Source organism: Nicotiana tabacum, chromosome 13 (genome assembly GCF_000715075.1).
Source record: "Nicotiana tabacum cultivar K326 chromosome 13, ASM71507v2, whole genome shotgun sequence".
Taxonomy (NCBI): Eukaryota; Viridiplantae; Streptophyta; class Magnoliopsida; order Solanales; family Solanaceae; genus Nicotiana; species Nicotiana tabacum.
In genome coordinates this window covers 66303845-66329839 of record NC_134092.1, presented here as the reverse complement: position 1 = coordinate 66329839, position 25995 = coordinate 66303845, and the positions used below count along the sequence as shown (strand labels likewise).

Sequence of the window (25995 nt, the reverse complement as noted above, 5' to 3'; positions counted from 1 at the left end):
TGTCAGTCTTTTTTAAACAGATGAGGTATTAGATTCGCCCAAATTATAATGTTAGAATTTCGGAAAGGAGAATATTAGAAACAATGTTTATTATATCATAATATATGCAGACATAAAAAATGAAGATGAAGAAAAAGTAAGCTTTCTTTTCAAATATTAAGCTCTGAAATTATCCCTAAATTAATCTTTTCATGCTCTTAAATTTAAAGCTGGAAAACAATCTTTTTAAATTTTAAGTTGGAGAGAGGTCTCTACAATTATCCCTAAATTAAAATGTTATTTAAAGTTTCTAATTTTAGTTCTACTTTTAAGTTTCTAGCTTTGGTAAGAAATTCCTGCAAACTTAAATTAAAACCTTACTTAAAATTTTAGGTGTTAGAAATAATTTAAGTCAATCTTAGATTTGAATTTAATTATGTTAAAACTATATAAGTTGTTGATAGACCATAAACAATATGACAAGTTGGACCTCCAATTGTGTATATAAAATATAAATACATAAACATTCTCTGATTAAACAAATTTCTACGTAGAGATTGAGTTGGATGAGGTTTTTCCCCTCTTTCTTTGTTTAAAAAAAAATAATTGCCAGGTATTCTTCCTTATATTATCAAACGCGTTAACTAACATATATTTTCTATCATCATTTTTATTCAATTAAATACATCCAATTTTTTCTTACTTTATTCAAGTAAAAAATGAAAATAATACAAAATAATAAATTTCTTCTTTTAATGACAAAATATTCAATTTAGAGTGAAAATAACAAATAAAAGCAGTTCTGCAAAGCCTCTTAACAAATTAATAACACACTAACAAAAGCAGTTCCCTCAATAATCTGAGTTATTTTAAATTTACTGCAGCACCTTAAACAAAATATAGGATGCTTGCACAGGTTTATGATGAGAACATCTTCTCTATTGATCAGGCAGTCCGCAGAGGAGGAGACACCAGTATTACACCATCCCCACGAACGAATAGGAAAGGGATGGTCCGTCTTGTAGTCTGTAATAAGCACAAGTAACCATGTCAGAAGATTATATACCATTAGTGCAGAAGAGGCCGAAAAATATTGAGCCCAACTAATGCTCATAAGCAAATAGTATGTTTGCATCATACAGATGCAAAATGAAATTTAAGACATTCTGCCAAACTTGACAGATGATTTGCTCATTTCCATGGTTAAGCTTATCCCCGGAAAAATAGATGTTTAAGGCTTTCCTTGGAACTAAAATAGCTAAGAAGAATCGAGCATGTGCAACAACGGGAGGAGGCATTGATTTGTCAATCAGATAAAACTGGAAAACAGTACATTATTGAGTTGCTATATATACCATTATTTCAGGATTATAGAGTTCCATGGCATCATTTCGTTCAAAACAAAAGACGATTTTCCTGGTAGTTGTGTTTCATCTAAGAGGAAAACTTACTCAGGAAAAAAAATAATTGCTCATGCTAACGGGGAAAGTACGCTTCTCACAATAAGGATCGAGAAATGAGAACACATGTTCTGTTAAATTCATTTAAGTAAAAATTCCATTTGCTTGTGATTGCTCCTTATTAAACTTACTTTACCTAGCTCAAGCAATTGAATTAGCTCCACATCTCTTGCCAATTACCTGATGCTTGGTGTATGCTATCCCATTCGCCTTGCAGCAAAACTAACAAAAAAGAGTTTTGGCTCCCGTATCTTGTCCATCACCCAATGAGTCATGTCTGCTATCTCATCCCCACCCCTAAAACAAATTAAATGAATAACTACCTTCCTTCACTGACTTCCATCCCTCACCCCTTAATCTGACTCAGCCATCCACAATTCAAGCGACCACCACTACTGTCAATAACCCTTCTCCAATGCATCCCATTAACTATGTGTTGTTCAAGGACACAAACAGACCAAGGACGGCCTTAGAACTTAAGATGGAACCATCAATTGGCTGTGTACCCTTTACCAACATGACATGAACGCAGGTATGAAACACTTTCAAATACAGCCACTGTATATCAGGTTTGACTTTTCCGAACATGACCAAATGCCGAAAATATAGAAGCACCACCACCGGAGAAGATTAAACAGAGAAGAAAAGAGGATGGCTTATCATCCTCACAAAAAAAGGGGAGGGGGGGTGGCTTAACTTTACGGCAATCGAAAACAAATATGCTAGAGACATTGTGCTACAAACATTTTCACTAAATAGTTCATTGATCACCCTTGATAAATCAATATATGGTATAAACTTCATTCTCAGTTGCATCGCACCAATGTTCAACACTCATATTCATGTGTCCATACTTGAGGGCCCAAGGGAATCAAATACACCAAAATATGCTAGCTGTTGTGCACCGGTGGTGACCCCCCATTGGAACTTCCTACATTTGCCTTTAGATTCAAGAACTAAAGCAATTACTCGTACAACAATCTCTCTGTTCAGACACTGAATTATCCATTTGGTACTCCTACAACACCACATTAAAATCCCTTATAACTCCCTCTTTAAAAACTAATATGACATTTACCAATTACTTAATTGTTATACTATTCTAAAAAAGATACTTCCATCAACAAAAACTACCTAATAGATAAGGATTGTCTACTAATAGATATTTGAAAATTATCTTCCATAAGACGTCAAAACAAATAACGCAAACTCTAGTAATATTGAAGAAATGGTTCTAATAAACAGATATAATTGACTATAACGAGAAAGAATAGTGGCAGAAAACAAACCGCTCTCAGGACTTTGGTCTAGTAGGAAGAGACCAACACGTGATGTGTAGGTCAGGCGCACATGAACTTTTGAACCCTGCCGCAAACAAAACCTTGGTCTTTAAGTGGAGAAGGGTAGAGGGGTGGGCCCGTCATCCACCAAGTTTCGAACCATGTGATACTAGCCCTTAGGAATTTTTCAGTTAGCCCCCCCCCCCCAAAAACCGAAAGAAAGAACAGTGGTAGAAAAAAAAAGGAGTATATTGGATGATAACAACCAAAAGTTCAAAGGCGATATTTGATCACTAATATAACTTATATTGGAATTGGAATTATGTACATAAATTGTTGTTGACATTGGACGAATGCAAACAATTCTAATATTTAGCTCGAGGTTACAAAAGGATAGTAGATAGACAAAGATGTAACACACAACCAAAATAGACGGGTTGAAAATAGAGAAGTGCAATCAGAAAGATATGCGATAGGAAGATACCTACCAAAATGAAACGCAAATTCTGTAGAATATTGTAAGACCAGTAATCAGTGTTATCAAAGGCGCGCCTAAGCCCTGAAGCGAGGCTCAAAACATGTTGAGCGCTTCGCCTCGCTTAACGGGCACTTCAGTGTTGTCATCAAGGCTCTAAGACATACTTTTCCTTGCTAACGAACGTAATCCGGAAGACGCGACACTAAACAATTGATATTTCACTTTATCGTAAATTTTCTTCAATTTCTTTGTCCGTATATTTGGTATTCATGCTTATAGATATTAGTCTTGGACTACACATACATATTTGTAGTTTTTCTCCATTTGCGCCTTTCTTCATTAAAGCCCATGCTTTATTTGCGCTTTGCGCTTAAAGCCTCTACAGACCTTAAAGCTTTTTTGCCCTTTTTCGCCTTTAATAACACTGTCGGTAATTTCACAATGAATATTAGGCATCTCAAGTGCAACATATCCACGAGATGAGTGTCCTAGAAAAGCGAATGTTAAGATGGATATGTAGTCATGCATGATAGAAATTATCATATCTAGCAAAAGGTGAAAGTAGTACACATAGGAGGAAATGAAAGAAGGCTCGCTTGAGATAGTATATGTCTTAGTAAACCTCCAGATGCACCCATCTGCAAGTGTGAACCCGTGGTGATAGAAGGTGTTACAAGGATTCAAACTGATCTAAAATCATATGGAATGAAATTGACTCAAAGGATCTACAAATTATTGGACTGCGTACAGACTAAGCAAAAAATAGCACACAACAGAAGGAAAAAGATTCATAATAGCGATACTAATTACTTTATGTTAAGGGGTTGGAGTAAAAGGGTCAAAACACTTGATATACGATGTGAATTTGTGCATTGATTCTTTATATTTTTCTAAAAAAAAATTACATATTTGCAAACAACATAAAAAGTACTATAAGTCAACATAACTAATTATTAAAAATATGTTAAAAGAAAAAGTTTGAGAAAATTGTAGTCAAAGAAAAAATTGTTTAATTTCCCCAAATAGCAATACCTTCACATAAAATGAGATAGAGTAGTAGTTTAAATTAGTCTTAGTCATGTAGGTATGATTACTCTAGGTCCAATATACTTTAGGAGTCTTTTAATTTTGTTAAGGATTTGTATACCATTGGAAATATAGAGCTTCTAGTGATAGAAAATCTAAATTGTGAGATATTGGACGCAAAAAAACCTAAATGGAGCAACATGCAGAGTGGGATTCATATAGTAGATACCAACTAGCTTAGGATTGAGACGTAGTTGTTATTATTGCATTGGACAACTGACTTTCCAAGTCAATTTATCACATTTTCTGATAATTATCTTAAAATGCCGGACACTTTTACAAGTGTGAGTCAAATTGATTACAAAGATCTTAAATAGAAACATGTGGTGCCTTGACCAATAAAAGAAAAGGCATATATCAGAAACCAAAAGCGAAAGAGAGAGCGCTTACCCGAACTATCTCCTCATATGTTTCATCATCAATCTCAATTGTGGTCACAATTTCTTCAACATCACCAAGAATCATATTAAGATGTTGGTCATAAGCCTGCAAAGAAAACCCGATGAAAGCTTAGCGTCACTGCAGAAATATTGCCTCATTATAGATTTCTAGGTAAAGGCACAAAATAAAAAATATACTTTAATTTCTGTATGCGTTTAATTCCAAGTGGACTTTTGAATATTGTTCTTTTATTGAAATTAGGCAGAATAGCCTGGTAAATACTTGTACTTATTCGTGTTTGTCATCCCGGTCCTTGTACTCAACAGTTTGTCGATTGGACACTTGTACTTACTGAAACACATTACTTTAAATCCCTCCGACCTTGCGTGTCTCTCAAACGCCCTCATATTAATATACACGTCAGATAAAATATGCCACATTATTTTTTAATTTTACAAAAACTATTTCTTTTAAAATAACTCAAATTCATTCCATTTCTAGTCTAGGACACCCTTATTTTTTTCCCCTCCAAACTCATCAATTGGCAAAGCAAAACAATTGAAAGAAAAAATTCTTCGAATTTCATTCGTGAATCGTACAAACAAAGACAATAAAAATTCAGTAAATTTCCAAAAAATAAACCCTCCCAAAAATTTAAGCAACTGAAAAATTAATAAAACGACACCGAAAAGAACCATGGACTAATCTTCATCATCTGCCCTCTTTCTGAATTTGCGATAATTCTCTTCAAGACAAGATGCTTAGCGATGATAAGGCCAGTGTCAACGAGATTCTGAATATTGGAAACGTTGTAGTTTTGAGCCAAGTACACTCTGAAATCGTACCAACAGTGAACGAGAATGTGCCTTTGAAAACCCCATTGAATTGAAGATCAATTATTTGCTATTTGTTTGAGGTCTATCTCACTCTCTTATTTACTGTTTATCTTGTTGTCTTCTCCCCACCCACCCTTTTTGTAAGGGTTGATGAGTGTGTTTGTGTGAGGGGGATGATTTTTATTCTTTTTCTTTGGTGGGGGATTTCTTGAATAAAATATTTTTGGTGGTTGGAGGAAGAAAGATGTGAAGCAGTTGTGGAAGAGGAGAAGGTAGGCAGTTGTGGAAGGAAAGGAGGAAGAAAGATGTGAAGCAGTTGTGGAAGGGGAGAAGGTAGGCAGCCGTGGAAGGAAAGGAGGAGGGCTAGGGGCGGTAGCAGCAGACTAATTTTTGGGTACTTTGGGAGGAAGATGAAATTGATAGCTTTTTCTTTTCTTTTTTTTCTGTTTTTTTTGCTTTTTTTTTTTCATAGAATTGATTTCAGTACTTTTTAAATCAATTCACGCCCCTTATGCGCGTGTATATTACACATTTTCTCCAACTCAGTTATATCAATGCCACATAAACTGGGTCAATGGTCAGAGGTATTTGAAAACCTTATTTTGAACAAGTATAAGTATTCATTCGACAAACTGTTAAGTGTAGGGACCGGGATGACAAATGCGAACAAGTACATGAGTCTACTAGGCTATTCTTCCTTCAAATTAACAAAACTATGCAGAGTTGTAGAGCCATTTTCTATTCCATAATGGTCATTCAAGATCAAAACAATATCCAGTATTTTGCAGTAACATCATTCAGATGTCGTTAGTTCATTTTGCTATTCTGTCATTGTCATTGTCATCGTTCTTTGTTGAAACCCTTGCTGGTCTTTTTGGTTTGGCCCTCCTGCTCAGCTTTCTTTTGTATTCTTTCTTCTGTCTTTTTGGGGATTTCAGCCTGAGACTTCATGGTTCTCCTCCCCTTCATTGACCACTAGGTCACACTGTGGGTTATTTTACCTCTTAGTTGCTCTTTTTCTAAAAATACTTAATCCTATTCTGCCTCAATCTTTCTAATTATTTCTATCTTCACACATTTTATTACTTTCGAGATACTGAGAAATCAAAATCAATTACTTTCGAGATACTGAGAAATCAAAATCAAAGGACTTTTGGACCAACAAAACACGGGGTGAATGACAAGAATGTCCTCGTAAGGGGCTGATCTTAGCTGAATGCCCCCGTAATTGGTGGTATTTAAAAAATAGCCTCGGAACGGGGCACACAATTATTGCTCTTCAGGGATTCTCTACCAGATTGGTAGAGTTTATGTTATATCTACTCTACCTATCTATTAAATTGTTCATCAAAGTGTACCCCGTTGGCATGATTTTGTCCTTGTTCAATTGTTCACCAAATTCTACAAGATTGGCAAGACTTTGTATTATCAGCATTTCACCTATTTGTTATATTGTTCACAACTCTACCCAATTGGCATGATTTTGTGCTTGTTTAATTGTTCATCAAACTCTACCATACTGGCATGATATTGTGTTACCTGCAATTGACCTATCTGTTAAATAGTTCATCAAAATCTATATGATAGTCATAATTCATGTTATTCAACAAAGTGTTTTTCGAAAATGCAATTTGGTACAGAACAGTATGACAAAATGGTAGAACTTTTTATAAATTTTATATTACAATATAGCATTTGGTACTAAATCCTGCTGTGTCGGTAGATCTAGGCTGAAGCCTACACAAAGGAAAGGACACGGGGGCCATTTATTAAATACCGCCAATTACGGGGACATTCCACTAAGACCAGCCCCATGTGGGGCTACCCCACACAATTTTTTGCAAAACATGTCATGTGCCAGGATCAAATTATTCATTAACACCACTGGAGAAGCTAGGTGGAAATTGCTTTGGAGTTATTTTACTTATTAATTAGATGTCAACATTTAGAGAAGACTGCAGAGAAATATTTTTTTTCTTTCTGGTTAATACTAAGGCTACCCAAAAACCATAGTATATTTATCCTTCAGAAAGAAATTCTATAAGCAGTAGCACATAATTATCCCCAAATAGTGTTTCTGAATGCATAATACTAAAAAGAATCAACCACACCCTGCCCCCTGCCCCCTGCCCCTTTGCAACAAAATGCAAATAAAAAGCGGATATAGGCACCCAAGGGTATGGCCTAGCCCTAGTGGTCATTGAAGTGGGTTGAGAACATGAGATCTCATGTTCAAATCAGTGGAGACAAAAACACCAGGTGATTTCTTCCCATTTATCCCAGCCTTGGTGGGTAAACTTAAGTCGATACATGTTGCTAGTGGAAGGTAGCAAGTATCCCATAGAATTAGTCGAGATGCGCTAAAACTGGTCGGGACACTACAGTAGAAAAAAGGTGGATATAGGGAAAACGGAAGAAGTTTAAGCCGCCAAAAATTAAATTCTAAAAACAAAAAATATATTACAGACCTGAACATAGAATATTGAGCGAAAAAATAGCAATGTTGGCCAAAACCCTAATCCAGGAATTAAATTAAAAGAACGAAAAAGGGAAAGGGTTAAACTTCTACAGTATGTCAGTAAGACGTTTGGTAAAAGCAGACAAATTACCATCACATAACGTTCAATTTATCTTCGAAAAGAAGAAAAGATAAAAGAAATAAAGGAAAGGAAGGAGTAAAAATACGTGAAGTTTGCCACGGAGTTCTCGGTCTGAACGGAGTTTGACGTAGATTCTCTCATCAAAGCTGAGTCTGATGAGATCCAACGGCTCTTTCACTGTGCTCTCTTCTTCACTTCCCATGCTTATTGTCAATGTCTCTGTCTGTCTGCCTTTACTTCCGGCTAATTCCACCGCGCCCTTCTTAATATAGTTCAGCAGAGTTCAGAGTTCACTAGACTCACTATTGCCTAGACTCACTATTGCCTAATACAGTGTGGTTTTGGGTTTGGCGGGTTACGAGCCCACCAAGTCGATTAGAAGCCCTACAAATTTAGCCGATAAAGTTGTAATTTGATAAAATCTCACTATGTGTTTATTGGCGTAAAGGACATTAGGTAGCCACTTTTAAGCATGTTGCTTAAAATATATTCACAGTTTACTATATATTTCAAGATTAGCCAATTTTGCTCCAATTTCAGGACACAACGTCCTAGAGTTGAAACCTCAAAATTCAAACATCAAGACATCGTGTCCTAAAGTTCGAAAATTGTGTCCTGAAGTTCGAATCTTTTGTCCTGAATTTTAAATTAGTAGTTCAGATATTCAGGACATCGTGTCCTAAAGTTCAAAAAAATTATCCTGGAGTTCGAATCTTATGTCCTGAATTTTAAATTAGTGGTACAGAAATTCCGGACACTTAGTCCCGAATTTCCAAATTCAGGATACTTAGTCCTGAAGTTTGGGTGAATTGGCTAATCTTTAAATATATTGTAAATTGTGGATATATTTTAAATAGCAGGTTTAAAGTGGCTATTGCTGCACTTCGCCTTGTTTATTGGGTGATTGACAGAAATTGTCTTATAAGGGCTGGTCTTTAAATATTATTTCCGTTTTTTTAAGTATTTAGAAAATGACCTCGGTCCCACATACACATATTGCTTGTCAAGGATTTTTTACCGGATTGATAGATTTTATGTAATATTTACTCTACCTATATTGTTAATTGTTCGTAAATTCTATCTAGTTGGCATGACTTTCACTACTAGAAAATTCGGCCAAAATCGAACGCGGCCGACCGATTTATTTCAGTAGTTCAAAAAACTAACCGATGTTAGTCGATTTTTCAGAATATTTTTTTTTTAGATTTTTTTTACAAAACCGACCAAATTTGATCGAGTTTTTTGGCGCCAAAATGAAGGAAGTTATTTTTGCATCTCGATTTTCAAGAAATTGACCAACTTCGGTCGGTTTTTCATTTAAACTAAATTAAAATTAATATTCAAAAAATCGATCAAAATAGGTCGGTTAATTTGGTCAGTCATTTTAAAAAGACATAATAGCCTGGGAGGCCCCTGGACTTGTCTAGTTTTGTCATGCCGGTGTTCATACTTACAAGTTTGCCAACCAAATCCCTTTACCCTTAAAAACTGGGCATTTTAAACCCCGCTCATCCTATGTGGCATTTTTTACTGAAGTGTGTGTGCTACACTCGTTTAAGGAGCGTGAGGCCTATTTAAAAAGCACCAAGAGCCATATTTTGGCTGTCATCTTCTTCCTGATTGTTTATCCTCCATTGTTGAACAAAAGTGAGCTTTTCTTTATTTCTTTTCTCTCTCTCTCCAATATTTTATGTTCAATTCTTTTTTTCTCTCTCTCTCTTCAACATTTTCTATCCAATTCTTTCTCCCCTCCGTTATCTTCTTTATTTGTTTCTTCCCTCGAATCTGAAACTTTATCATAAATTTAGAATCCTTTGGCCAATAATTCAGATCTCTTTTAAAATTCAATTATATGCCCCTTTTGTAGAAGGGAAACACATCAAATTATCAAAATACTAACAAACCAAAAAAATGGTCAACCGAAAAATCCTCAAAAATCACCACACTTCAAAATTAACCCATAAAGGATTTTAAAGCACAAATTATATATCTTTTACCAATTAATCCTTTAAAAAGATTAGAGTTTTTTGAGAAAATTTAACCCCAATTTCAAAAATCAAACAAGGCAAGACTTGTTAAAACTGACTTTAGTATTTCGTCGAACACCTGGTGTCTGCAATTTTGCAGATTTTATTTTTTGAATTGTTGTGATGATTGGTTCACTGTAGTTGTTGTTTGATCGTTTGACATCAATCACTTGCTCAGTTGGAGTCAATTGACATTGGTCTTGTTCAATTTGGACACCTGTAGCTCCATGCTCGACCAACTGGTGTTCGTCGGCCATATTCAGTTGGTTGGAGGAGACTATTCCGGCATTGAAATTGCCTGAAACTTGGTGGGTTGATGGTATTTGAAGTGGAGAACAATCTCCACTGCATGGAATCACTCGATTTGAAGCAAAACCGATATGATAAATATCAGTTTTGCCCATGCGATTATTTGCTACAGTACTCGATCCACCATTGTTGAAATCTGCAGCAGCTTGGGAAGAAATAAGAGGGGCGCCTAGGTGGGTTTTATGCTCAATGGTGAGACGCATCTTTTGGGACTGGTCCGGTAGCTTTTCACCACCGGACGACAGCACAGTGGCCATTCTGCCGTTGTTGTGTTACTGCTCACAGCAGTCGCACCATTTGAGGGAGGGGATTAATGTTTGAATTTTATTTTTTTATTTTGATTTTTAATTTTAATTATTTGACATGGCATCTACACATTGTTATTTTTTGACATGGCAGCCAAAGTGGAGGAGATTGTGTTACATGCACTGACAGCCTCCTGTCATAAGCATTTATTATACACGGTTTGAAGGAGTGTAAGTGTGCAATTGGCAAATTATTGAGTTTGGGGACCGGCATGACAAAGTGACACAAGTATAGGTACCATTTAGGCCATTCTGCCTTTTAAAAAATGACTGATTCGGTCTGTAGTTTTATATTTTTAACAAAACCAACCGAAATCGAGAGGTTATTTTCGCGCAAAAATACAATTAAAGAGTATAAATAAAATAAAAAAAAATTTTAAACCAAAAAGCACCAATAGTCTAGTGGTAGAATAGCATCATACTATAGTACAGATCCCGGTTCGATTCTCAAATGGTGCATCTTTTAATTAAATAATTTAAAAAAATTGACTGATTTCTGTCGGTTAAAACTGACCAATGTCAGTCAATTTTTTGGTCGATTTTTTTGTCAGCTGTGGAATTTAATTGACCGGCCGAAATCGGTCGGTTAGCTCTACCGACCGCACGAATACAGACTGTTACAAATCGATCGATTTTTGCCAATTACCGACCAACATCAGTCTGTTTTGGCGATCGATTTTTGTCCTATTGTTAGTAGTGTTTGTGATTGTTTTGGCATGACTTTGTGTTAACTGCATTCAATATATTTATTAGATTGTACACAAACTCTACCATGTTAGCATAATTTTGTGCTTGTTCAATTGTTCACCAAACTTTACCAGGTTGACATGACTTTATGTTATCTATAATTGACCTATTAGTTAAATTATTCATCAAAGTCTACTAATTTATAAATTTTTTGTGTTGTTCAACATAGGGTTCTTCGAAATTGCAACTCTAATTTCGATCAAACCTCCAAATGATCTCAAGTTTGAAACAAGACCTCCAAATACCAACACAAACGATTCCAATCACTAATTTTGTCCAATAACACCAAATCAAGAAGACTCACTTTATCTTTTTTTAAACTTTTTAAGGACCGATAATGGAGTTTTAAAGTAAATCACTAAATTAATATTTGAACTAACACTTTAAGCATAAATTATCAAGGTGCAAATAATTTTAATTATAATCAATCATTAACTTCTAGTTTTTACCCCCAAAGAAGAATTTAAAGCTTTCAATATTGAAGAATTATGGTATTCTTGGTGAAGAAAATGTTGTAACGACTCGACCGGTCATTTTGAGTTTTAGCATTTGGTTCGGCGGTTTTAACCTTGAGTAGCTTCACATTATGCATTATGACTCGCGTATATGGTTGGTTTCGATTTTCAAGAGGCTTGGAGTTGATTTGGGAGAGTAATTCTGAATTTAGAAGCTTTTAGTTGGAAGAATATTAAGGTTTGACTTTGAGTAAATGACCTTGGATTCGTGTTTTGATGGTTCCAATAGGTTCATATGATGGATTTGGGCTTAGGTATATGTTCGAATTTGGATTTGGAGAGTTCTAGGTTGATTGGCTCTAATTGTCGAAAGTTAGAAATTTGAAGGTTTGGGAAATTCTTAAGTTTGACTGGGAGTTGACTTCGAGGCTATCGAGGGCAGATTGATATTTCGGGAATTGGAATATGTCTGTTTTGTCATTTGGGATATGTGTGCAAAGTTTAGGCTCACTCCGGATTGGTTAGGCTTGAATCAGACGCTTGGTTTGAAGTTCAAAGTTTATGAACTTAAGCGATTGATCTTGATCGACAATTCTTGATTTTTATGTTAATTACTGTGTTTGGAGCTTTTGGATAGGTTTATGTGATGTATTTTAACTTGTTGGTATGATCGGATGAGGTCTCGCAGGCTTTTAGGTGAGTTTCGGGGTGATTTTGGACCACTTTGAGATTTGATTTCATTGATGGTGCTGGTGTACCGCATCTGCGGAGTATTAGTCACATATGTGAGGTCGCACCTGTGCGTGAGGTGCTTGCATATGCAAAGATGGGGAGGCCAGGGGTTGGCCACTTCTGTGAAAGTAAGGTCGCAAGTGCGGAGTCGCACTTGCAGTTGCATGTGCACCAGCTGAGCTTGGTTGGACTAAGGAATTGCGCTTCTACGCTTGTCGAGCCGCACCTGAGATATTGCAGATGCGACTGAAAGGCCTCATATGCGATGAGGTCTTGTGCTATTGGAACTTGCAAATATGAGCAAGGGAGTCGCAAAAGCTAGCTCGCAGTTGCGCTGGAGTCTGCATGAGCGAGAATGCCTGGCAGAATATTATATTCGAGGGTTAGCTTTATTTTATCATATTTTGAGATAGAGAGTTCGAATTGGGGCGATTATTGAGTCGATTTTCACCCGCGCGGTTTTGGTAAGTATTCTTCCCTTGGATTTGATTATTATTCATGATTCTATCTCTGTTTTTTCCATTTGATTGATGAATCTAAGAAATAAAATTTGGGATTTTGTCTACACTTTAAGAGAATATATTTTGGGGTGTTGACCATCGATTTAGACCCAGATTTGGAAACTAATTATATATTTGAACTTGGCAGATTATGGGTCATCGGATTTTGGTATTGGTTTCGGATTTCGGGCACGTGGGACCGAGTTGACTTATGTTGACTTTTGGAATTTTTTTTTCAAAAATCGAAACTTTATGGATTGGAATTGCTTCCTATGGCATTATTGACTTCCTTGGATAATGTTTGGTTTGCATTTGCGCGATTGGAGGGCTAGATCGAGGTTTTGACACAATTCGGGATGAAGACTAGCCCGGATGAGGTAAGTATCTTGCCTATGCTTGGTCTGAAGGTAATTTTTCCATTGGCTATGAAATTTGTTATAAGTTGAGGGCGATGCATATGTGTGATGCCGTATATGCGTGCACTATGGTTATTCATGATTCGGGTAGATGCACTACGGTTGAGCAGATGTATCAAGCTCAAAAGCGACTCCCAAATTATGACCAATCAAACAAAAGAAATGTATGTAGTTCGAGAAAGCAGGATGTAACTTTACTTAGAATAAGTCAAAGTACTCTTGGAGCAATTCCAGGAATGGAAAGTGATTCAAATACCACAAGAAGAGAAGGCGGAGGCAGACGTGTATGGTCCAAGATTTAGATTTTAGGTTTATACAATCAAATTTATAATAAAATAGGTTAATCTTAGCCAATATTAATATCCAAAGTATTGACCAAATATTTTTATAGTAAGATCATGCGTGTGCTGTTGAATGGCAATGAATAACAACAATAATAGTATAATAAATAATTCAAGAATATGGAAGATAGCAACAAATAACAATAAATGACATTTAAGTAAATAAATAGATAGAGGTCACCCGACAAAGGTGAGATTCCCCAATAATTCTTCTGACAAGGATATATAATGATAAGCCTTTGAATATTCAGATCCTCCTTGGATCGGGGGAGAAAGGATAGATAATGATATAAGAAAAAGGTGAACTTTGTATGTGCATGATAAAGGGAGAATCTTCAGAGAATGTTAATGTATTGTTCTTTACAATGAATGTCCAATCCTCTCTATAACTACATATCTTTCTATTTATAAGGGTACTAAAACAACAACCCAATATAATCCCACCAGTGGGGTCTGGGGAGGGTAGAGTGGACGCAGACTTTATCCCTACCCCGGAGGGGTAGAGAGACTGTTTTCGGGAGACCCTTGGCTCAGAGACAATAGATCAGTGACAACAACGGAAACCAAAAAAATAATATCAGCAACATGAGAGATAGCAAATAAATGGAAAAGCAATAACACAAATACTATGCAAAAGTGTGAAACACAGCATAAACCGCTAATGGGATAAAACACTATCAGACTATCCGGTATAAAGAGGAAAAACACTTGACTACCCCTTAACCTACAACCCTAATGCTCGATCTCCACACCTTCCTATTAAGAGCCATGTCCTCAGAAATCTGGAGCTGCGCCATGTACTGTCTGATCACCTCGCCCTAATACTTCTTAGGCCGTCCTCTACCTCTTCTTGTACCTGCCAAAGAAAACCGCTCACACCTCCTAATCGGCGCATCTAGTCTTCTCCTCCGCACGTGCCCTAACCATCTAAGTCGTGCTTCCCGCATCTTGTCTGTTACATCTCGCATTTTTGTACGTCAAAGTTTCGTCTTCAGTTAATCGATGTAGACTCGGGAATGAGATTTTCTTGAGTTTATACGCATTCATGCTATTTATAACGAGCGATAAGTAAGTGCGGTGAGGGATAAAGGGTAAACGAATCAAAGAAAATGAGTTTCGTTGAACGTTGTCGATTTGGGATAAAAATACGGTCCGAGCTACAATACCCGGCATTTATGGACTAATGCCATACAAGGTACCCTACAACCACGATAGTAGGATACATAAAGTGTGTTAAAAGTGAGTAGTATTTTAAGTAAGTTGAGATAATTCTTAATTATGTGGGTAATTGGTTAATTATTGGGTAATGGGACATTACCTAATTAATTAAGGAGTTGTGGGTGATTAATTAAAGAATGTGATTAAGACAAAACATCCCCCACGTGGCAACAAACCAATCCAAGAATTGTGACTCTTAAGTCACTATGTTATATGGCAAGTCTTAAGAATGTGAGTCATTTCCATTTAATAAAGGAAAGACACATATAACGTGAGTCATATCTATTCTTAAGAAACATAAGTCACAAACCCATTCTTCTATGCATTCAAACGTAAATGTTTGTATGTTACAAACATAAGTCACAAGCGTAAGTCACATAAGCAAGATAAGAGCTTCAACCGAGACTTCCTTGCATAGAAACATTATTGCTAATCACTTAAGGAAAAGTTTCAGCCAAGATTATCTTTGCATAGAAACGTTATTGCTTCGAGCTTTTCATACGACTTGTTTCGTGTTTTGTCACAATTAACGTTTGTTAGAGGATTGTTAAGAGAATCGACTCAGGTATGTTAAGGTCATCCCTTCTTTCTTTTTGGCATGATCTATACGACACGAATGAAACGAGTAAATGCACAACTTCCATAAATGACTCTATTCATAGAAATACTAGGGGTGTCTATATTCTTGATTCCCCAAGTGAAATATTATTATATCTTCTGTTCATGGGTCTTAGAAAAATATGTATTTGATAAAGTTTATCCGACAGGCATATTATTTTTATGACATTCCAAGAAATCTTATAAATGTATTTCTTATGCATTTCATGCATTTATACATGTACATTGACCCATGACCAGATGGCGTTATATATGCGTATATATATGTATATGGGATATGGGAAAAGGTTACGGCGTTATATACGCACCACCACCTGATCAGCTGGTATATGTTGATGATTTTTCTCACAGTAGCCGAGATAATATGATGGGATGCCCTCAGAGGCTTGATGATGTTATGAACACCTACACCCATGCATGACACGACATTTGTACACACGTGCATGACATTATAAATGTTTCAGGATTTACAAAGTGATTTAGACTTACAGGTGGAATTCCTTATTCCACGTTTCATCTATGTTTGTTATGTACTGATTTTTATGCCTTACATACTCAGTACATTATTCGTACTGATGCCCTATTTCCCGGGGCCTGCATTTCATGCCCGCAGGTGCAGGTAGACAAGCTGACAGTCCCCCTTCTTAGGATCCTTGATCAGCGAGAGTTGGCGTGCTCCATTTGATCCGGAGCTGCTTTTGATTTTGGTAGGATATGCTTGTATACATATATGGGTATGACGTGGCCCAGTCCCATCCTTGTACAGTTGTATATTCTATTAGAGGTTTGTAGACAATATGTATAGTTGGATAGTATGTGGCCCTGCCGGCTTCCAGTTTTGGGTATATAGTTGTCTATAGCAACCTTGTCGGCTCACCCTATGTATTCTTCACGTATATGTACATATGTCTTTTGGGTAGATTTCCCTAATGTATGTTATTCTCATAATTCAACAGAAGTTTTTCATGTTCATACATTAGTCACATGCTTAAGGGTGTTCGACAGGTAGGACTCGGGCACCCGTCGCGGCTCATCGGTTTGGGTCGTGACAAAAGTGGTATCAGAGCGGTTCTGTCCTAGGATTGTCTATAGACCGTGTCTAGTAGAGTCTTGCTTATGGGTGTGTCGTGCACCACACTTGTAGACAGGAGGCTACAGGATATATAGGATATTATCTTCTCTTCTTATCTTAGATCGTGCGATATAAGAATTCATGTTCTTAACGATATGTTACGTTTTCAGTGATGCCTCTGAAGATTACAGCCAACTAGAAGGGAAAGTCCGTGGTTGGTGAGACTACTAGTTGAGTGCCACGAGTTACCAGGGCTCGGGGAGAGTCTCATAGTGAGATTCCATCTTAGACTTCACATACCCCGCCCTCTCCAGTAGAGCTCCAAGGGCACCAGCTTCAGCGCCTGCCCCTGTACGTTTAGCCCCTCAGCTGGATGCACCGGGTCAGGAGATGAGAGATGCTATTCAGCTATTAACTCGATTAGTAGCCACACAGGCTCGACATCAGGAAGTAGGTATTGGTCATGCAGATAGATACGTCAGTGCGAGGGTTCGTGATTTCATTAATTTGGACCCTCCGGTATTCATTGGGGCAGATCCAAACGAAGACCCTCAGGTATTTATCGATAGAATGCAGAGGACTTTGAGGGTAATGAAGTCCAATGCGACTGAGTCAGTTGAGCTAGCTTCCTATAGACTCTAAGAGGTAGCAGTTAATTGGTACGATTCTTGGGAATTGTCCATAGGTGAGAATGCCCCTCCAGCAGTATGGCAGGAGTTTACAGAGGCTTTTCTTCGTCATTATCTGCCACCAGAGCTTAGACGGGCCAGATTTGATAGGTTCTTAACCCTTCGGTAGGGTAACATGAGTGTTCGAGAGTACAGTCTTCAGTTTGATTCGTTAGCTAGGTATGGGCCCACTATTGTATTTAAGATGGAGGATCGGGTTCACCGGTTCGTGATGGGGTTAGAGCCGCACTTGCTTAACGATTGTATGTCAGTCTCACTTCAGGCAGATATGGATATTTCTCGTATTCAGGCATATGCTCAGGGTGTAGAGGAGCGTAAGCAGAAGTAGAGGGCCGATCGTTACCTTGATAGGGCCTAAAATAAGAGAGTGAGGTCTTCGGGTCCTTCTGGTGAGTTTCGAGGTGATTAGAGACCACAATACCCGAGGTATCTAGCCCAGCCATCGGCTAGCGCGCCCCCTCAATTTGTCGGTAAGAGATTTGATCGTTCCACATATTCAGGGCCTGGTCAGAATTTCAGGGCCTCAGGTTCTCAGTATAGGGGTGAGTCAAGTCAGATGAGGCCACCCTTGCCATGATGTGCTTAGTGTGGTAAGCAGCATGCCGGGCAGTGCCGTATGGGGTTGGGTATTTGTTATACTTATGGTTATCCTGGCCATGTTATGAGGGATTATCCAACGAGAGGTGATGCAAGCATAGCTCAGCCAGCGGGATCTGTAGCGGGTTCATCATCATCAGTACGCCCCCCTGGGCAAGGTTCACAAGCACCAATGGGTCGTGGTAGAGGAAGAGGCAGAGCATCTAGCTCGAGCGATCCTCAAAACCGCATTTATGCGTTAGCAGGTCAACATGATCAGGAGTCATCGCCTGATGTTGTTATAGGTATATTATCAGTCTCCTCATATGATGTATATGCACTGATTGACCTAGGTTCTACCTTATCATATGTTACTCAGTTGGTTTCTAGTAAGTTTGGAATAAAACCTGAATTGGTCAAACCTTTTGAGGTATCTATACCTGTTGGGGACTCAGCAATAGCTAAGCGAGTATATAGAGGTTGTATAATAGTAGTTCATAGTTGATCTACCGTAGCGGACCTAATCGAGTTAGATATGGTAGAATTTGATGTTATAATGAGTATGGATTGGTTGGCTTCTTGTCATGCCAATGTTGATTGTAGATCAAAGATGGTCCTATTTCAATTTTCAAGGGAGCCTATTTTGGAGTGGAAAGGTAATACGGCGTCGCCGAGAGGTAGATTTATTTCCTATCTCAAAGCAAGGAAGATGATCAGAAAGGGCTATATTTATCACTTAGTTCGGGTTTAGGATGTGAAAATAGATTCACCAACCATTCAATCTATCCCTGTGGTTAATGAGTTTCCCGATGCTTTTCCCCATGAGCTTCCGGGTCTTCTGCCAAAGCGAGAAATTGAGTTTGCTATTGACCTACTACCAGATACTCAACCAATATCTATTCCTAGAATGGCCCCCGCAGAGCTGAAAGAGTTGAAGGAACAACTAAAGGACTTGGTTGAAAAAGGCTTTATCAGACCTATTACATCACTGTGGGGAGCACATGTGTTATTTGTGAGGAAGAAAGATGGTTCCTTACAGATTTGCATTGATTATAGACAGTTGAATAAGGTGACTATCAAGAATAAGTACCCTCTCCAGAGGATTGATGATTTATTTGATTAGTTGCAAGGTGCCAAGTGTTTCTCAAAAATAGACTTGAGGTCCGGGTACCATCAGGTAAGGGTTAAGGAGAAGGATATTCCGAAAACAACATTCAGGACCAGATACGTGCACTTTGAGTTTCGTGTCCTGTCATTCGGTTTGACTAATGCCCCAACAGTATTCATGGATTTGATGAACCGTATCTTCAGACCCTTTCTAGATATGTTCGTAATCATATTTAGTGATGATATATTGGTGTATTCTCATTCAGAGACTGAACATGCAGATTATTTGCGTACTGTGCTCAGAGTTTTACAAAAGGGAAGTTGTATGCAAAATTCTCTAAATATGAATTTTGGTTGAACTCTGTAGCTTTCCTTGGGCATATCATTTCGGGTGAAGGTATCCGAGTTGATACACAAAAGATTGAGGCACTAAAGATGTGGCCTAGACCCATGACACCGACGGAGGTTCGTAGCTTTCTCGGTTTGGCAGGTTATTACAGGAGATTTGTAGAGGGATTTTCTTCCCTTTCAGCACCTTTGACAAAGTTGACTTATAAGGGAGCAAAGTTTCAGTGGACTGATGCTTGCGAACAGAGTTTCCAGGCATTAAAGGACAGATTAACGTCAGCACCGCTTCTAATGCTTCCAGAAGGGACCGATGGTTATGTTATCTATTGTGATGCTTCGGGCGTTGGATTGGGTTGTGTACTGATGCAGCATGGTAAGGTTGTAGCTTATGCTTCTAGACAACTAAGAAAGCACGAGAAGAATTACCCAACCCATGATTTTGAGTTAGCCGTAGTAATTCATGCACTAAAGATGAGGAGGCACTACTTATATGGTATTCATGTTGATATCTATACAGATCATAAGAGCCTCCAGTATATCTTCAAGCAAAAGGAATTGAATTTACGTCAAAGGAGATGGTTGGAGCAACTTAAAGATTATGACGTTGATATTTTATACCATCCGGGGAAGGCGAACGTGGTAGCCGACGCCCTCAGTCGTAGATATATGGGTGGCCTATCATATTTACAGCCAGAAAAGAGGGGAATAACCCATGAGATTCATCAGCTAGCTAGTCTTGGAGTTCGGTTACTGGACTCAGGTGATATTGGGATTACTATTCAGGATACGACAACATCCTCTTTAGTAACTGAAGTGAAGGAACGCCAGTACGAGGATCCCGTGTTAGTTCATTATAAGGACACCACCCCTCAGAAGGAGAAGACACCGTTTGAGATTACAGAAGATGGGGTCTTCAGATATCGAGGATGATTATGTGTCCCTAATGTTGTAGGGCTGCGTCAGCAGGTTATGGGAGAAACTCATTATTCTCGTTATTCTATCCATCTAGGATCAACAAAGATGTATCACGATATCAGGGAATTATATTGGTGGTACGGAATGAAAAAGGATATAGCGGAGTTTGTTGCTTAGTGCCCTAACTGTCAGCAGGTTAAGATTGAGCATCAAAAACCCGATGGATTATTGCAGGCTATGGAGATTCCGACTTGGAAATGGGAAGTAATCAATATAGATTTCATCGTAGGCTTACCTCGTACCCAGTGTAAGTTCGATTATATATGGGTTATGGTTGACAAGCTTACCAAATCAGCCCATTTTCTGCCCGTTAGGACTACATATTCCGTAGAGGATTATGCAAGGCTTTATATTAAGGAGATTGTATGACTGCATGGTGTCCCTGTATCTATTATCTCGGATAGAGGAGCTCAATTTACAGCTAACTTCTGGAGGTCCTTCCAAAAAGGATTGGGGACTCAGGTAAGTCTTAATACAACATTTCATCCCCAGACAGACGGACAAGCTGAGCGTACTATTCAGACACTTGAGGATATATTACGGGCTTGTGTGATAGACTTCAGGGGTAGCTGGGATGATCATCTACTGCTTATTGAGTTCGCATATAATAATATCTACCATTCCAGTATTCAGATGGCTCCATACAAAGCTCTTTATGGATGGAAGTGTAGGTCGCCTATAGGGTGGTTCGATGTTGGGGAAACTACGTTAGTAGGACCAGAATTGGTACAACAGGCAATCGAGAAAATTAAGCTTATACAGGAAAGGCTATTAGCAGCTCAAAGCCGTCAGAAGTCTTATGCGGATAATCAACAGCGAGACTTGGAGTTTCAGGTTGACGATTGGGTATTCCTAAAGGTATCACCGATGAAAGGTGTTATGAGGTTCGGTAATAAAGGAAAACTTATCCCTCGGTACATTGAACCATATAGGATCATACGCAAGGTAGGCCAGGTAGCATATGAGTTAGACTTGCCTTCGGACTTGGAGTCTGTACATCCAGTCTTTCATGTGTCTATGCTCCATAAATGTATCGGAGATCCTTCCAGAATCGTGTCAGTTGATGACGTTCAGGTCACAGAGCAGCTATCATATGAAGAAACTCCCATTACTATATTAGACAGACAGGTTTGGAGATTGAGAACTAAAGATGCAGCCTCGGTGAAAGTACTTTGGAGAAACAACAATATGGAAGAAATGACTTGGTTTGCCGAGGAAGACATGAATTCTATATATCCCCACTTATTTCCTCCTCCAGAGAAGGGCCCGACTAAGACATCACAACCTTAAGGTACGTGTATGGATTCTTGTGTTAGTTATTGTCATTGGTCGTGTGATGCCATTGTCATTATTGATGATTGTGGTCCTATGTGGCGTTGAATTATTGAGTTTCTACAGGAAGAGTTGGTAGTAGTATTGTTACAAAGGCGACACTTCCAAAGTTTATATAGATCCCGGGGAGTTAAACATTCGAGAACAAATATTTCTAAGGGGGGAAGGATGTTACATCTCGCGTTTTCGTATGTTAAAGTTTTGTATTCAGTTAATCGACGTAGACTCGGGGATGAGATTTTCTTGAGGTTATACGCATTCATGCTATTTATAACAAGCGATAAGCAAGTGCCGTTAGGGATAAAGGGTAAACGAATCAAAGAAAATGAGTTTCGTTAAAGGTTGTCGATTTGGTATAAAAATACGGTCCGAGCTACAATACCCGGCATTTATGGAATAATGCCATACAAGGTACCCCTCGACAACAATAGTAGAATACATAAAGTGTGTTAAAAGTGAGTAGTATTTTAAGTAAGTTGAGATAATTCTTAATTATATGGGTAATTAGTTAATTATTGGGTAATGGGACATTACCTAGTTAATTAAGGAGTTGTGGGTGATTAATTAAAGAATGTGGTTAAGAAAAAACATCCCCCACGTGGCAGCAAACCAATCCAAGAATTATGACTCTTAAGTCACTATGTTATGTGGCAAGTCTTAAGAATGTGAGTCATTTCCATTTAATAAAGGAAAGACACATATAACGTGAGTCATATCTATTCTTAAGAAACATAAATCACAAACCCATTCTTCTATGCATTCAAATGTAAATGTTTGTATGTTACAAACATAAGTCACAAGCATAAGTCACATAAGCAAGATAAGAGCTTCAACCGAGACTTCCTTGCATAGAAACTTTACTGCTAATCACTTAAGGAAAGGTTTCAGCCACGATTATGTTTGCATAGCAACGGTATTGCTTCGAGCTTTACATACGACTTGTTCCGTGTTTTGTCGCAATTAACGTGTGTTAGAGGATTGTCAAGAGAATCGACTCAGGTATGTTAAGGTCATCCCTTCTTTCTTTTTGGCATGTTCTATACGACACGAATGAAACGAGCAAATGCACAACTTCCATAAATGACTCTATTCATAGAAATACTAGGGGTGTCTATATTCTTGATTCCCCAAGTGAAATATTATTATATCTTTTATTCATGGGTCTCAGAAAAATATGTATTTGATAAAGTTTATCCGACATGCATATTATTTTTATGACATTCCGAGAAATCTTATTAATGTATTTCTTATGCATTTCATACATTTATACATGTACATTGACCCATGACCAGATGGCGTTATATGCGCGTATATATATGTATATGGGATATGGGAAAAGTTTACGGCATTATATACACACCACCACCTGATCAGCTGGTATATGTTGATGATTTTGCCCATAGTAGCCGAGATGATATGATGGGATGCCCTCAGAGGCTTGATGATGTTATGAACACCTACACCCATGCATGACACGACATTTGTACACACGTGCATGACATTATAAATATTTCAGGATTTACAAAGTGATTTAGACTTACAGGCGAAATTCCTTATTCCATGTTTCATCTATGTCTGTTATGTACTGATATTTATGCCTTACATACTCAGTACATTATTCGTACTGACGCCCTATTTCCCGGGGCCTGCGCTTCATGCCCGCAAGTGCAGGTAGACAAGCTGACGGTCCCCCTTCTTAGGATCCTTAATCAGCGAGAGTTGGCGTGCTCCATTTGATCCGGAGCTGCTTTTGATTTTGGTACGATATGCTTGTATACATATATGGGTATGACATGGCCCAGTCCCGTCCTTGTACAGTTGTATATTCTATTAGAGGTCTGTAGACAGTATGTATAGTTGGATAGTATGTGGCCTTGCCGGCTTCCAGTTTTAAGTATATAATTGTCTATAGCAGCCTTGTCAGCTCGCCCTACATATTCTGGACGTTCCCTACGTATTCTGGACGTATATGTACATATGTCTTTTGGGCAGATTTCCCTTATGTATGTTATTCTCGTAATTCAACAGAAGTTAATCATGTTCATACATTAGTCACATGCTTAAGGGTGTTCGACAGGTAGGACTCAGGCACCCGTCGCGGCCCATCCATTTGGGTCATGACATTGTCGTCCACCGGAGCCACGCCCACCCTTTCGTGAATATATTCATTCCTAATCTTATCCAGTCTAGTGTGTCCGCACATCTATCTCAACATCCTTATTTCTGCTACTTTCATCTTCTGGATACGTGAATTCTTGACTGGCCAACACTCAGCCACATACAACATGGTCGATCTAACCACCGCTCTATAGAACTTACCTTTAAGTTTTGGTGGTACATTCTTGTCACACAGGACTCCAGACGCTAACCTCCATTTCATCCACCCCACCCCAATGCAGTACCATCCCCGTTGATCTCCCCATCTCCTTGGATAATTAACCCTAGGTACTTGAAACTTTCTCTCTTGGGGATGACTTGTGAGTCAAGCCTCACTTTCACGTCCGCTTCCCCTGTCATGTCGCTAAACTTACACTCCAAATATTCCATCTTAGTTCTACTCAACTTCAAACTTTTAGACTCCAGGGCCTGCCTCCATACCTCCAGTCTCCTATTAACGTCGTCTCGCGTCTCATCAATCAGAACTATATCATCAGCGAACAACATACACCATGGAACCTCCCCTTGAATATGGTGTGTCAGTGCATCTATCGCTAGGGCAAATAAGAACTGGCTGAGCGCAGATCCTTGGTGTAACCCCATAACCACTGGAAAAAGCTCTGAGTTACCTCCCACAGTCCTAACCCAAGTCCTATTTATAAGGGTACATGAGCCACAAAAATCCTAAATAATACAACTGGGAGAATATTCACTGGAATATTCTCCAGGGAACCATAATACTAGAACTAGCTGTTACTGCTTTAATAAAAGGAGCGCTCGTCCTCGTCCTCGTCCTCTATTGAGACACTTCAACCTCATCGACGATACGTTGTCTTCTCGTGACATAGACCTTTTGAAGCCAAGTTATTATACCCTATTGATGACACGTGGTAGCCTTTGAAGGATTCCTTGATGTCGACTTGGTCCACATATAATCATGGTAGTTTTTGCCCATACAGTTAGTGCCTCTGCTTGTTGATGTCATCCTCGTAGATGAGTTTAATGAGTGGATAACAATGGTCATGGTCGTTGTGAAAAATGGGCGACGTGGCATTTTGCGGACCGCATATTTCAAATCTTAAACGTTCTGGGTGATTTAATAAAACTATCTTATCAAGGAAAAGGTGTGACATCATGAAATCATTCATCATGATGACACTTGTTCCCAACGCATCACATCGATACACGTGCGGCTCCTGATTGGCTCTATCATTTTAATTCTAATGGTAATCATGATGAATTGTTTCAGATTCGGTGCCTCTTCTCTATAAATAGGGCTTGTTTTACCAGAAATAGAATTTTACTTCCTTTAGAATCACCTTTGAATTCTCTTTTCTTGCTAACTCATTCTGTTCTTCATACTTTCAATTTTCTTTCTTCAAATATTTCTAAACTTACATAGCCATGTCGAACATCCCTTCTAATGTAAATAAGGAAAACCATCCCATTATGTTGGTTGTTATGTTTCCAGTTCATGGGGAAGACATCATCTTCGCCACTGAAGAGGAGGCTCTCCCTTTAGTGGATGAGATCATCCCCCGTAATGCTGACGCTAAACCTGATCTTCAACTGCCGCCAGAGGTGATGACTGAGAAATTCCAATCATTGATGATGGCCAAGGGCTTGGCTAAATTCAAAGCCAAGTTTGGCCTCCCTAACCATGTGGAGCTAATTCCTACTGATAACGACGAAGTACACGTCCACCGTCCTGGGTACTGTGCTCTTTATGCCTACCCATTTTCCATGGGCTACTCGTTCCCCTTCCTTCTGCTGGCAAAGGAGTTTTGTCGTCATTATAATGTTTTCCCTGCTCAGCTCACCCCCTATGTTTACAAAGTGATCATGATGCTATCGAAGTTTACTAAACTGGCTGGAGTCGAGGTCACAATGCGGCACTTGGTGCATATATTCGCGCCAAGATTTTATCGAGGAATGATGTTGAACCTTCAACATCATGAGGCAAATGTTTGG

At 38.4% G+C, this 25995-nt stretch overlaps 1 protein-coding gene across 1 annotated transcript; it reads right to left on the bottom strand.

Moving 5' to 3' along the window:
• Window positions 1–722: 722 nt before the first annotated feature.
• LOC107815981 (sm-like protein LSM3A) lies at window positions 723–8508 on the bottom strand. The gene is made up of 3 exons (XM_016641627.2): window positions 8186–8508; window positions 4674–4769; window positions 723–1005 (listed from the first exon to the last, which is right to left on the bottom strand). Exons 1-3 carry the CDS (start codon window positions 8300–8302, stop codon window positions 925–927), a joined length of 294 nt encoding a protein of 97 aa, XP_016497113.1. The 5' UTR covers window positions 8303–8508; the 3' UTR covers window positions 723–924.
• Window positions 8509–25995: the final 17487 nt, after the last annotated feature.